At 34.4% G+C, this 15682-nt stretch overlaps 1 protein-coding gene across 1 annotated transcript; it reads right to left on the bottom strand.

Annotated features, from left to right (window-relative positions):
• Window positions 1-6: 6 nt before the first annotated feature.
• Window positions 7-15222, bottom strand: IDO1 (indoleamine 2,3-dioxygenase 1). The gene is made up of 10 exons (XM_019649231.1): window positions 15084-15222; window positions 12374-12469; window positions 12137-12256; window positions 8961-9079; window positions 7934-7948; window positions 5377-5476; window positions 4696-4813; window positions 3465-3516; window positions 2863-3011; window positions 7-1858 (listed from the first exon to the last, which is right to left on the bottom strand). Exons 1-10 carry the CDS (start codon window positions 15177-15179, stop codon window positions 1503-1505), a joined length of 1221 nt encoding a protein of 406 aa, XP_019504776.1. The 5' UTR covers window positions 15180-15222; the 3' UTR covers window positions 7-1502.
• Between the last annotated feature and the right edge of the window lie 460 nt (window positions 15223-15682).

Raw genomic sequence — 15682 nt, 5'->3', positions numbered from 1 at the left:
TTCTCTTATGGGAGGTGATTACCTTCATCCTCTGGCGACCCTTCTCCCCACAGAGGAGCGCTCAATGTGATGAGCAGAGAGCATATGACATGGGGTGAAGGAATAGCAGGATTTCTTTGGAAACATATCCAATATTTTGTTGTACATCTCCCAGTCCAGAGATGAATTAGAGGAAAATCAGGAATCTTGGTATCTATTATTTGGACAGCTAAAAGAGAATAAACTCTGAGGAATACATGTCCACCTTCTCTGTGGAGAGCTTGAAGCCGGGTTTCAGCCTGTGCATCACCTACATAGCAACAGTGCAGTGCTAGGGACAATGCCCCTTGCTTCCTCCTCTTTCTACCTCCCATGTGAGATAGATGTGATGTTCAAATGAAGAAGATATGATGCAGGGCAGTGCTGAGGGAACCGAAGATGCTCTGCATCTCAAGGTGATTCAGTACTATGTAGGTAAAATCAACTCTGGAGGAGAAACTCCTGATGTGTAGCCCTGTGATGTGTCGCTGTAGAGCCAGAGTGATAAGTGTAGCAGTCAGGACAGGAACAAATCTTGGCTTTGAGTCAATAAATTATCCTTAGCAAATTATTACTTATATTTAGTAGTACTGTATAGTTTCCTAACACTTTTGCACTATGTTTCATTCAGTCCTCACAGTTACCTTGAGAATGAGGCAGGGCAAGTATTATGTTTATTTCACAGAAATAAAAGTGTTTGCCTAAGGTCACAAAACTGATGGATGTCCAAAATGGAATTGTGTGAACAGAAGTAAGTTGCTTCACTCTTCTGACCTTCAACTCTGTCATCTTTAAAATGAGTTTGGCTCATATGATTTTGAAGTTCCTCTTCAGCCTTAACTTTCTTAGATTCCATTATTAAATAAATCCATGCCAGAGTGAGAGTGCCTGATAACTCTGACCTCTTAGGAGAAATTATATTTCAAATGTGAGTTCTTATTAACCCAGATTATATTATTCATAAATTCACTCAATCTTTCAAATATTCATGCAACAGATATTTGTTAATAATCTATTAAGAACTGGGGATACATGAGTCTGGTAAACAATAGTGTCCCTGATATCATGAAGCTTATCATGTTATGAGAATATAGAAAAGGAAACAGGTAATTATGAAAAAGTGTGCTATTACTATAGGGAAAGCAAGGACTCTATTAGCCCTGCTTGAAGGGTAGCAGTGTGGAGTAGGTCTCATCTGGAACAATATTTAATTATAGTTATGAATAAAACAACTTTTAGACATTTATTATAACATCAATTTTATCACATTTAATCATTACATTCTAATTATATACAATCACAATATAATTACTTTTTTAGTTTTCATAAAAGAAATGCACAAGTATTAAAAAATTATTTTGAGATCTTTTATAAGGTACTATTAGTAAGTTGTTACATATTAATTTGTAGATCTGATATATTGATCGGCATTAATCTATGCAGACATCTTTGTCCTGACAAAATGTACCCTTGCTTGGGCTATATTAGCCTTCCTTCAACAAGGCCTTCTCAGTTGTACCTCTTACACTCTTTAGAAAACGCATGAGATCAGTCCCTCCAGTTCCTTTGTTTTCCTGGTCTGATGGCTCTTGAGATGTTTGGTTTTTCTTGGACTGCTGGTGGGCAGGAATCACAATGTACTTAGTTACTATTTGCAAATGGTAGCTTCTCAGGGAGACCATAGCATTCACACACTCATTATAAGTTGCCTGTAGGCTAGTATCACCTTTTGAAAGTACAAACTCACGAACTGAGGGACCTGACTCTAGTGAAAGAAGAAAGTTCTGGTGAGCTGGTGGCATATATGTTCTCATTTCCTGGAGGAATTCAGCAGCTGATGCTGAAAGAACAAGAGAAAGATGAGTTAGTAGGGAGCCTGAAGCTTACCCCAATCCACGGGAGAAGGGCAGAGTGAAGTCAGAGTGGGTGGAAGATCACAGGCCAGCATCGCAGCAGGAGGCAGTGAATTTACAAACCTCTTATTAGAAAGCCATTAATCTTGTTACTAGTAATGATAATTATTGTAAAATATATTTACTTCTGTAAACCAGATGAGCTAAACACATTCTTTCGCAATAAAGATTCTATTTGTGCTTCCTTTCCCACTTTCCTACTTTATTTGATCCTTCTAAGAAGTAGATGATATACATAGAGTATATATAATCTATACACTGAGTCCAACAGAGTTGAAGGGGTTTTGAAACAAGCAAATGAACTAAGAAAAAAGCATGTTTTCACCCAGCCTAGTGTTTCCCCTTTGACTATTAAATAGAAGTTTAGGAAAAAAGAGAAAAGTTAAAAGAAATTCTTCTTATAAGCCCTTATAATGAAGGTGGCTCATCTTCAAACTTTGGTGCAGGCATTGCCCCTGGGTTGCCAGGGCAGCAGGATGGCTGAACAAGAGCAGGATCAATCCTGTTCTCATCACTGAGGTCCCCCTCCCCGACTTCTACTCACAGTCCCATCTCGTTTGCAGGTGACTTTCTCTTTCTGAATCTGATCATACAATTTCAGAACATGTAATATTGACTTCACAACAGTCAATTAGGTCTTATGTACAGGTTTAAATGTCAAGATCGAGAGGGTGATGAACTTGGGTTTGTGTTCTGACTTCACGGCTTTCTAACTGGTTAATAGGGAGCCAGTCACTTATCCATTTTAAGTTTTTGCTTCTTCACCTGTGAAATGGGATGATGGCAATAAAGCTTCTACTTTGCTGATTCTCATAAAAGCTTCAGATAAGCTCAGATAAGATGCTGATGAGAAGGTATATTTTAGATATTAAAATACTAATAAGAGATGATTAACATAAGAGATGATTATTGTTTGTCATTTTCTACTCACCTTCACCAGCACTCTGCTGGACGCCCAGCAGAACATCAAAGCACTGAAAGATGCTGCTTTGGGCTGCACTACCCCCAGCAAACTTCTTTGGGGTATCCCAGACGCCTTCATACAGCAGACCCTCTGGCAGTTGGGGGTTGCCTTTCCAGCTAGGCCAGGAAAGAAAAAAAAATCATTTTTTTGATTAATTGCCAAATTTTCAGATATAAAATCTTGCAATAGAAGATGAATAGGATGTGATGCAAGATAGATTTCATTCTTCTTCTTCTACATTTCCGTTTCCAGTCATGTGCATGCATAAGAATAATAAATCACATGGTTCCGAGCAAATTTGGCCTAAGTATTCCATTAATGGAAACTACTTTTGCATTGGCAAAGACAATTCATCTCTCTTTAAAATGATTAGCTTTTCTGTCCATATACTCCAGTCCATGCCTGGCCAAGCAATAACAAAGAGTATAGTCTATTTTTTTTCCCACAACATGTATTTTAGGATATAAATTGTTTTCCAAACCCAATGGATAGTGGGGATCATTAGTAGGAACTTGGTGTATTCTTATGTTAAATGTTTAAGAAAAAAATTCAAACATATGACTACATACCCAGACAAGTATATGCGGAGAACATTAAAAAATAGGTTTGGGTCCACATATTCTGTAAAAAGATGGGACACGTTTAGTTAAGTAGCATGAGAGAGATCAGGCAAAATCAAGACATTGTAAACAACTGGTAGTGGATTTCAGCAGAGGCTGCAGAAAAGGCATTAGTTTAGTTTCTGCAGAAAAAGCCCCTGAATACGAGATCTCACTCATCTGCCCTCTCCCAGGTGAGCCCTGCTCATCTCTTGTCTCCTGAATGAGGTCTACTGTAGGGTTAACAAACAGCTTGTGTCCAACAGCCTGGGCTCACCTACCACTCATCCTCAGATCTATTAAACTGTCAACATTTATTTAAGGCTACTTCATGTGCTTACTAACATAAGAGGTAAATTACTTCCATAAAGAAAGAAAGAAAAAATCGAAACGAACAGAAACAAAAACCCCAACAGCCCTATGGACCACATCTCTAAGTCTCCCCACTCCCCCAAAGCTTGCTAAGGGCTTTGATTTGACAGTCAGTCTTCTCACCAAGGACCAATCAGCATTAACTCAAATCCCAGTGACACGGTCACATATTTTTTAAGTCTGTCCAGTAGGGCAAATTTCCTTTGGCAAACCCTATTTATCTACTTCTTTGGTTATTGTTGTTTTGTAGCTGTTATTTTTATGATTATTTTTGAGCTCAATGATTTTCTATGTTGTTTCTTAGTTAAATCGTAGAGAGCTCCTATCAAGCAGAAGCTAAGTCTTTTAGAACTTGAAACAACCTGCATCCTTGGCAAGTTTCTCCAAGGTTTTTAGTGGGAGCCACGGATGTTCCTTAGAGTTAAATAGACCTAGCTTGAAATATTGGTTTCACTACTTGCTATCTACATAATCTTAGGTCATTTATCTGGTTCGTTTGTTTTTTTATTTGAAACCTATGTAACTTTACTAATAATTGTCACCCCAATAAACTTTAATTAAAAAATAAAGAAAGAAAAGAAAAAAATAAAATATCAAAAAAGATGACCTTATCTGATTTCTCCAAATTTAGATTCCCTTATCTATAAAATGGACATAATAAAGTCTACCACTTGGAAAATATAAAGATTTAGTGAGAAAAAAATAGATAAAGTGAAATACACCTACTAAGTGAGAGTTATTTTTGCTTCAATTTCCTCAACAACTCTTTATCTCAGAAAATTATAAACATTTTATAGAACTAGAATGATGTATGGTATACAATACTTGCCATGAATTTGGTGAAACACCTCAAGGGCTTTCTTCAAACAAGAAGTTATATCACTCAGTGCCTTTTTCAAAGTGTCTTGCTCCTGATGTTGTACTGCATTGAATATGGTGGGAATTACCTTTAAACACACACACACACACACACACACACATATAAGATTTCCTAGAATTAAACAGTAGCATAGAATAAAATTCTCCTAAATATTAATCCCTAAATTAAATTTGGGATTTTCACTTTTTTCTAGGGCAGAGTACCCTCCAATTGTTTGACAAATTTTCTTATATTAAATTAAGCTTCAATGTTTTTTATTCATTTATCATTTTGAGATAAGTTTATAGAGTTTTAAATATTTCTATTTCTACTTCTAATAATGAAAACCATTAGTTTTATGTCAGTATGTAATATGGTTTCAATGCCAAATTGCATTGAAAATATTTCCCTTTTATTGGAGTTTCAAATTTGATTCCCAATGTATGGCTCTTACATCTTATATTTTAGGCAATTCGCAAAAATAAATAAAATAATTGTTTCTATCAGATTATCCCTTACCTCCAATTAAATAATCAAAAGCTACATTTAGTCAGGGTAAAATTATTTTATATATAATATAATTCAGTTACTAAAGTGATTACTCTGCTTATTTAAAATAAGATGCAAATTTTCCAGTGTGAATAGACATACTTTTATTGCAGAAGCAGCTGCTATTTCCACTAACAGAGAAACCAGGAAGAATCCTTTACTGCAGTCCCCACCAGGAAACGAAAACAGGATGTCCATATTCCTAAAAAATCAGCCAAGGAAGTCAAGAATTTAGCAATAATATCAGTATATTTGTTGAGTACGTTATAATTTTTAAGCATTTTTACTTGTCCTATTTTATTTTGAATATAGTCTTGTGCAATAAGTATGACAGGTTTTAGTATCTCCATTACATAGTCGGGAATATTAACGTTAGGTCCATTGTTTAAGATCATATAATTAATAGAAGCTTAAGTTATGACTTGCAATTCCATTCTAAAACTTGAAATTAGAAATTCCAAGACCATTTCTGTTATTGCATTAACTTTTCACATGCATATACATACATATACACACACATACACACACTCAATGTTTGTAGAGCTATCTGTGAGATATAATTTTAAGAAGTGGTCTTTTTGCTTAAATAAACATATATATTTTTAAATTTTTATTAAGTTTATTAGGGTAACATTGGTTAGTACAATTATATAGGTTTCAAGTGTACACTTCTATCATACATCATCTATATATTGCATTGTATATTCACCACCCAGAGTCAGTTCTCCTTTCACCATCCCCTCTCCTTCCATTTGACCCCATTTACCTTCTTCTACAACCGGTCTCCCCCTTACCCTCTGCTAACCATTAAACTGTTGTCTGGGTGTATGAGTTTTTATTTGTTTCTTTTTCATTTGTTGCTTTCAGTTTTATATTCCACATATGAATGAAGTCATATGGTTCTCAACTTTTTCTGTCTGACTTATTTTGCTTGGCATAATAATCTCAAGATCCACTCATGTTGTTGCAAATGGCAGTATTTCATTTTTTCTTATGGCTGAGTAATATTCCATTCTATATACTAGAGGTGCCAAAAAAATGTATACACATGACTTGTATTCATCTTTTGTTATCGGTATATATTGAGTATTACAATTTTAATACAGGTTTTTCTGTTCTTAAAATGTGTATACATTTTTTGGCACCCTTTGTGTGTACCACATCTTCTTAAGCCCATCATTTGTTGTAGGACAACTTGATTGTTTCCAGCAATCCCTCTTCTGGGCATCTACCCTAAAAATCTTAAAACATATATCCATAAAGATATATGTACCCCTATGTTCATTGTACTGTAGTATTATTCATGGTAGCCAAGAAATAAACATATTTTTATCTGTGAACCTGATTCAGTTTCTCAGTGGTTTATCTGCCTTTCAAAGGAATTGACTGGAAAGTGAAATTAACTGATTAGACCCTATTCTCCTTTTTATTGAAGTTTTGCATTGGTGCAAACTGGTCTCAGTATCTGTATATCTATGAATTTCATGATGGTTAAATTCACATTCCCGGAAGCCAGACCATTTCTGCAGCTTACTTGCTGTGTTAGCTTGAGCAAGATATTTCACCTGTTTCTGCCCTAGTGTTCCCATATGTAAAATGGGACTGATGATATCATTCTCTCGTTTAAAAGCCTTCCATAACTTCCTATTTATTTTAAGATACTGTTTAAACCCTTTAATATAGACAAAAGTCATGCATAATCTTTTTTTAAGTTTATTTCTTCAGACTTTCCAATACTGTTACTTTCATCACTCATTATTTATCAGCAACATTAGCCTTCCTTCAGTTCTTATAAGGTACCAAGGTTTTTGTCACGTTAGGGCCCTCACTCTTGCTTTATACTCCACTATGAACACTCATTTTTTTTCTTTCTTCTAGCTAATCCCTACCCACGCTTGAGGACTCAATTTAAATAACTTGTTACAGGGATTTCTCCTTCATCTCTTTTATTTGGTTGGAGCTTCCAGTACTTTATCTTCTTACACCTTCTTTTAATCATGTACAATTTGCATATACTTTCTTCTCCACTAGTCCAGCTTCACTAGGGCAAACTTATACCTGTAATATTTACCTTTGTATCCCTAATCTTAGCCTCATACATAGATCAAAAATACAAAAATTGTATCCAAAAGACTTATGTTTCTGGCCACTGAGGTCATTAAGTCATAGATACACTTATGTAAGTGCATTTTGTATTTATAAATATAATTACATTTTTATGTATGCAAGTATTATTTTCATATATGTCTAAAATATCAGACAGTCATAGATATAATTAAGGACTGGAACTTTTTACTCTTTATTTTTCTTTATGAGTTGTCTACTTTAAAATTTTTATTATTCTTATGTTTTAGTACTGAATGCTTTCTTTAAATAAAAACATGTGGAAGTCCATTATGAAAACAAAAAGTGGAGTTCTACCTGTTAATGTTGGCCTGTTGTGGGGGAGGGTCATGAGTGTTTCTCTCTTGGTCCTTCTCCAACCAATCCCTGGCCACCCTGGATATATCAAGTAGGAGCCCCCACAATTCCTTGAATTACTTTTTTTTGCCTGAATTCAATTGACTATTTAATAAATGTATTTGGGGGATATTGATAAATCTATATTCACTTTGGATAACAAATAATTCTTAGACTAAAATAAGAATCAAATACTTACTCATAAGTCATGGGCCTTATGAAAGCAGCAGTGAAGGAATGGGCCAGTTGGAAGAGAGAGAGAAAAACAATTTAAAGAGCAAATGGTTTTGAGTTATTGTTATTCGATTTAATACTACTATTATTTAATTTAATACTACTTATAAACTGTTATTAGATTTAACTAATATTAAAGTTAAGATATAGTTGAATAAAAAAGAAAAAAATGTTTTTTTAAATATTTCTCAAGTAGTCGTTGCAAACACTTAACTTAGGACTTTATTAGTGAAATAAAAAATTAAATATGCGAGGAACACACATGGATAGTCAAAGCTGGTAGTAACTAACAAAAAACTTTTCTAGACAAAATCCTTTCATTTTAGACTATTCTCATGTCTAGAATATTCTTCTGTAGATGCACACCCAGAGTCGTGGGGCACCACGATTCTTTTATCCCTTTATTGTAGTGAATCCCTTCACTACATGGTTAGGAAGGGCCTGAATTCTGAGCAGCTGCTCTCAAAGGCTAGCCATTGCCATTGCTGAAGATGTGTTGACTCAGAAACTCAACTGGTTACTTAAAATTAGATTTGTAGAATTCCAGAAACATGTTAATCAAGAGAAGCCAGACATAAAAGAGTACATACTGTATGATTTAATCAACATGAAATCCAAGAACAGAAAACACTAATTTTTGGTATGACAAATCAGAATATATTTGCCTGAGGTAGAGGAGAGCATTGAACGAAAATAGCCACAAAGGAGTTTTCTGAGGTGATAGAAATATTCTGTGTCTTTCTTAGGGTTACACATGTGCATATTACAGTCAGGCTCATCAAAGTGAACACTTAAGAATTGTGCATTTCATTGTATGTTAATTGTACACCTCTCTCTCATATATGTACATTTGGAGTTACAGATGCACCAAAGAAACCATACTCTCCAAACAGAGAAGAAAGCTGTGCTACCTAAAAATTAAACAACTCACTCTCTTTTGATTTCAATAGTATGCAGTCCTTTCATTTTTGTTATAATCACTGTTTGCTTACCCACTGGGATCTTTTTTCTTCCAGTTTGCCAAGACACAGTCTGCATAAACCAGAATTGGCGGCAGTCCCAGCTTCTCAGAGAGTTTGCAGTAAGGGACAGCAATATTGCTGGGCAGGACCTAATTAAAACACAATATTTAGTTTAAACTTTGAAGGGTCTTACCTTTCATTCTGCTTCCTGAGTGCCAGAGCATTAGCTGCTACATAGAATGGCACTTCGAAAAGCAAACAAATTTAATTTTCTCTTCCTCTTTTCATAACTTAGTCTGATAACTGTTAAATGTTTAGGTTTTGAATTTGTATTGATGTGGACTTAATCTAATCATAGAAGGAAAAAAAAAAAGAAGTAGAGGGCAAGGATAACAATGGCCTTGTGGGTCATTGGCAGTTATTCATTCATCCATCCATTCCATGAATACTGGTTAGGCAACTCCTCTATGCAAGATATTCATTATCTACCAGCAATACAAAGATAAAATCAATTGTCTCAAAGGATCTCAAAATTATTCATAGTTTTGGATATGATACATACTAGAAGCATAACAAGATTGCCGTTCTTGGAGCACAGTGCTGGCAGAAATTCTTTACTGAATGATTTTTTTTAGAAACTCTCATGGTAGAGTGACATTGGTGCTTAGCCTTGAAGGCTTACTTGTTTTGGTAGGAGAAATCTCTTTTACCCTCACTTTATATTTCCGAGCAGAATATATCAACTGGAGTGACACTCTTGGCTTATCTCAACTCTTTCACTCACCCTTCCTCAGAGGAAGTTTAGAGGCTGAGCTAATTGAGTTTGCAAGTGAAACTGAAGCTCAGTGTTCTTTTCTTCTCAATTCTTTTCCTGAAATTGTTACTCATAGAATTCTGCTCAGTGTTTGACCACATTTCCTCCATGGGGCAATCTATAATGTGTAAGTGCACTCAGCAGGACCATGGTTGCCACATATTCCCCCTACATTCTTCCACTGCTCTATTAGTCATAAAGCTGATGTTTTGTTTATCTGCCTGACTTCTCATCTAACTACATTTGGTTTATAGACAGATGGTGGGTCCTATGTATTAAGGTCATGCTTATTATCATCAGCAGGCTATGGTTGAAATATATGTATCTAATCAGGCAATAGATAGGAATATGTACCCCTTCTGGGGTAAGTGGGTAGTGGGACTTCAAAGTAAGAGATGGTGTGACTAGGGGACCCACTCCACAGTTCTGAGGAAATCATGGGAGTTATATAACGCCCATGATTAGTAGGCTTCAGATTAGCTTAATATACCTAGTGAAGATTGTTTAACCAAGAGAACAAAAATATTAGAATAGAATCATTGACTATTAAAGTTAACACTTGGATGTGTACTTCCCTTTGAAGACCTCATGCCACTGGGGGTTGAAACATTCTGCTTGGCAAATGATTTCCACATATTTCAAAATAAAATTTCAAAATAAAATGAATTACAGAAAAGGTCAAGGGAAACAAAAAGGGAAGAAATTTAATTGAATAATTAATTTGAAATGACTTAGGAAAAAGAAAGGAAATATTCAAACACAGCTTAATCTATTATACACTTGAGCAGCTGCGAAGAAACTCAGATGCTAATTTCTTGCCCATTCTCAAGCAAAATGTATCTTATATTGATATATCTTATTTTTATCCATTTATTTTCTCTTTCCTACAATTTCCTCTTAAATATTTATTCTCTCTCTCTCTCTCTCTCTCTCTCTCTCTATATATATATATATATATATATATATATAGAGAGAGAGAGAGAGAGAGAGAGATAGGTATAGATATAGATATAGATATAGATATAGATATGGCATACAAAAACTAGATAGATTACAAAAATAGATTTCTGTTTTCTTTTATACTTGTGATCTACAGTCTAGTAACTTTATTATCTTTTGATTATGCCATGTACAAAAAAAAATCTCCACATTTTCTGCTAGTCTTCTGTCTCTTGTCAGATTCCCTTCTCTTTGCATAAGCTCTATCAATCTTTCAAAAACTAATTCAAGTCCCAATTCTTTCTTGAAGCATTTCATGATCAAGTCAACTGCTATTTATTTCCTCTGGATGCTGTACCGAGCATATGCTGCCCTTTAGTATTGATGCTGCATTATTGTTGTTCTTTTTATATACTATGCCTATGTATTTTGCTAGACTCAGATTCTAGCAAGTCTAGTGAGATGATGTGCTTAGCTAAATTTTAAGCTACTTATAGTAAGACTAGAACTACCCTTAAACTTTTTTTTTTGTTATCACAGAATCTAGGCAGTTTGATGATTATAAGGAAGTATAAGGGATTCCCATGTTTATATAAAACAACTGTTTCCTCTTCTCTAAGTATCAGGGGGTGGATGACTCATCACATAGTTGGACTACATATGTTGTTCTATCTTTAAACAGGGTGTGGAAAGAGAAAAAAAAAAGAAAAGAAAATACAAATTCCCATTGTCATAAAAGAAAAACCTTTTACTCAATAGCAGAAGGTGTTTCTGGAATCTATTTTATTCCTTTGTGATTTAAAGATCAGGTATTATGGTCTATATTGGTCTCCTGTGATTAGGGTTTCCAGATAAAATACGAGATTATATCATTTTAAATCTAAAGTTATCTACTGTTGATGACAGTAGAGTGAAACCAATATATTCTTCTATGTTGACAGATGTAAGATAGCATTTTAGCTTTAACTAAGAATAGCCATAAAATGTTCATATCTCCCAAAAGTCATAAATAGAGAAAAATGTTTCATATTTAAATATATTGATTGTAGTGTCATTTGCAATGGTATAACATTAAAAACAAAGAATTTATCAATAGTGGGTTGAATAAATAAAGTTCAGGAACTCAATGAAAAATTATAAAGTTATTTCAAATGATGACTAGGATGATTTTGTATTAACTAAAAATGCTTACAATATAATTTGAGTGAAAGAAGCAGAATATACCTGTATATATGCATAGAATGGAGCAACTGTGTTATATCAGTAAAAGCCTAAAATCCAATAATGATCACAGTTGACACATTAAGTCAGTGAATGATGTTTTCTTTTCCTTTTTTCTTGTTACCCAAGTTTCACAAAATGCAATTATAATAGTTTTAGATTTTTTAAACATTAAATGTAATTGGATCTAAATCTGTCAGGTATCATAAGAAATATTAGAAAATCTCCAAACCTTACGGACATCTCCGTCACCCCGATCCCACACATATGCCATGGTGATATACCCCAGGACCAGATGTGCAAGGCGCTGGGACTTGTGTCCTTGGAGGTCATCAATGCTGAACATTGGTAACTGAGAACAAATGGAGAGGTTGATTCAAATCAATGTGGGTGACATTATAACTTCAAAACCAAATTAAAAATGTGAAGGAGTTATAATGAAGTAGACAAATGTAATGCTTATTCAAACCTTCTCAACTTCTGCACGTAGTTCACCATTCTCAATCAGGGCAGTCAGATTTTTAGCAATGGAAATCCAGGCATCAAAAGGATGAGGTAGTTCCTCCTTGAAAAAAAGAAATAGGACTTTTTTTTACTAGGGAGTTACTGTAAATAGCTCAGTAACTATTCATCTTGCCTCTAAGGCAGTTCTGTGCAATACTGCCCTGACACACACCTGTCTAGCAACACAAGCCCATGCACTGCCACCTGCACATTCAGAGCTCAATACCTTCTCTGCTCTCTTCCTTTTCCTCGCTCCTCAAGCACTTTCATCTGCCTCTTTTTCAAAAGTCACCTCAAAGTTTCCACTAAAATCTTCCTGACAGCTGCAGTCTATTTTCATATCTCCAATTATGAATCCTATGGGTTATACCATTTTACATTGCTAAGTAATATATTGTTATATACTATTATTTTTTTCTTTTTGGCTAGATTTTAAGTCTCTTTAAATGGAAGAAAAATGAGATTTATTAAGTGTCAGTAGTAGACTAGACACTTTGCTCAATAATTTCTCATTTAATTATTGTAATGACCCAAAGAGTTGATTGTTATCTCCATGTCATAAATAAAGAAAACAAGGGTTAGAGAGTTTACTAACCTGTTTTGTATATATAGTTTATTGTTATTCAAACATGTTTCCAACTTTCAACAACCCATGCTCTTTCTATATATTACTACCTGATGGCAAGGGTTTTATCATGCTGTTAATCCTACATTTCCTACAGGACCTGGCACAAGTACTGGGCACGTAGGAAATGCCTTATATACACACGTTGATTTCCCACTTTGGTTCCACTATAGACTTATTTTTTGACCAGTAAGTGCAAATAAAATCCAAATACAAGAGTCACATTTATAATCTTATCTCAAGGGAAAGAATGCAAACAAAAGACCTAGGAAACACCCTAAAATGAGAGTCAGATCCCTGAACGAATCCCCAGGTTTCCTCACCCTATCTCTCCTTTATTAAGCTATTTCCAGACATGCCCTTGTTGTCATCAATGCTGACCTATGAGGGTGGAGTATGAATTAAGAGATTAACTCAAATCAACATGGATGAGGTTTTAAGCTGCAAAGCAAAGTTAATATTATAAATAAGCTATAAAATAAGAAGACAAATGTACTATAAAATTCAAGCATGTCAGGGACTGCAGATAATTGGCCAGTCTTAATCTGTAAGAGCGGATTTTTAGCAACAAATATCCAAGCAGTGTAATCACTAGTCACTTTCCTTGTTTACTTTGAATTCCACACAAATGCTGTGCTCTTACCCTTGAAACCTGATCTAGAGGTCTCCATAATTCTTTTATTTTTTAAGAGAACCGACTCCTTAAGGGTACAAAAAACCAATATGAGATTTTGTATTTCTGAAAAAGATTTTCTTTGTTTTAATTTTACCATTGATAAGTACATCCCTGGCACAAACCAATCATAGCAATTGTGTATGCTTGTATGGAAGGGAAATAAGTCTGACTTATGTGTTTTTTGCAATAAAATTAAAACCTATACTTCATATTCTTAAATTAACTTTGTGATTTGAAGAGAAGAATTGGATTAGGAGGAAGCATTTTTTTAGATTTGCCTGTATCACAGGATGTTATTTCTAAGTACAGGAAGATTGGAATCTCTTACTAAAAACATATTTGCTGCTTTTGGAGGTGCTTTCTAGAGTGTGGACTCTGAGCCACAAACAAATAGAGATATATTGTTATACATTGTTGCTATAACATGTAACTGGTTCCTATAAATACTTTCCTGGAATCTCATGTATCTTGTTAATCCTGAGTGGTCGGTAGGGAGGGAAACATGTTTAGTGATCTCTTAAGAGAAGGCAGCACAATATAATGATTTTAAGGTCACGGACTCTGGAGCCAGACTGGTTAGGCTCACATCCTATCTCTGCTATGGCTAGTTGTATGAGTTTGGATAATTACTTAAATTCTGTGTAGTTTACATTCCTCATTAGGAAACTGAGGTTAATAACATACATACCTTTTAGGATGGTTGTGAAGATGGAAAAGTTAACATTTGTAACTTGCTTAAAAATGCTATATAAATGTTTGATAATTAAAATATTGATGATAAGATGGTTGTCATGTCATTCTTTGGAAGACAAATTAAGGAAATGTAGTTGTTAAGGCAAACATTGCCTGCCTTGCACTTTGTAGACAAAGCTTACAAAAAAATAATAAATAAAAGGTAGTTCAGACTCCCTTGAATCTTATGCTTAGTAACAATAAACAATATTAATATAACACAGTTGTTAGATGTCCCATCTCAAAAACTAATCAAACTACAAATATATGCTTGGCACAATTAAAGTGCATCTGCCAAGAAAGCGGATTCCTTTGACTAATAGGTTATTTATTACTTTGGTTTTTTTCAAAATGCCCTCTAAAAATGCAATTGTATTAAACCAAAATATGTCCATAGTTTCTTTATTTCATCACTGTCTGTATCTGCGTAAGAAAGTAAGAAGTGCACCTAAATTTCTAGGTACAAAAATTTTAAGAAAATCAAATGAGACCCATTTATTAAAACTTTGTCTCCAATTTTGGCATGCTCTATCCATTTGTGCAGTAGAAATTACTGAACCACGTTTTTTCAATAGAGGTAAATTTATCCAGCTAAGTAATGATGAGAAAATATTTTTGCCATAATTCAGTGCCCTCTCTTACCAGTGGATTTGGCAGAGCAAAGCCCACATCTTCATCTATACGGTGTTCTTCACAGATTTTCCAAGGACTTTCCACAGGAGATGCCTCATGCACCATTCTTGCAGTCACCTCCTCTGGTTCTCCTCAGTGAGAGAAGTTTCACATCTATTTATTAGAGAGGTTGCCATGGGCAACTTGTCATGTAGGCAGTAAGAAATTACTTCCACTTTTGGAACAGTTTCATTTTTACTTTCTTTCTTTGTAATTCAATAAACAATAAAATGCAAAAGCATCACTGTTCATCATATGATGAAACTAAAATTTTATATTCCATATCAAATCTTTATCACAGAGAACATCTTTTGTTTACTGCCATAGGGAAAATCAGAAAGGACCTAACTGAAATAACAAAAACCATGAAAATAGGTGACTAGAAGAGAACATTTTTATTTTATGGGAACTTTTAAAACTTTGAATTAAAATAATGAATTTTTCCCAAGGCTAAAGTCTTTTTTATAAATCTTGAACCCATTTTTTTAATGACCATTCAGCATTTGCAAGAGTTAAAGTTGTATTTAAAGACTTTAATAGGCTTTTTTTTTGTTTTATTGACAAGTATG

This window comes from Hipposideros armiger, unplaced genomic scaffold (assembly GCF_001890085.2).
Source record: "Hipposideros armiger isolate ML-2016 unplaced genomic scaffold, ASM189008v1 scaffold_131, whole genome shotgun sequence".
Taxonomy (NCBI): Eukaryota; Metazoa; Chordata; class Mammalia; order Chiroptera; family Hipposideridae; genus Hipposideros; species Hipposideros armiger.
The sequence above is the reverse complement of the archived record's forward strand: the minus strand, read 5'-3'. Positions and strand labels throughout refer to the sequence as shown.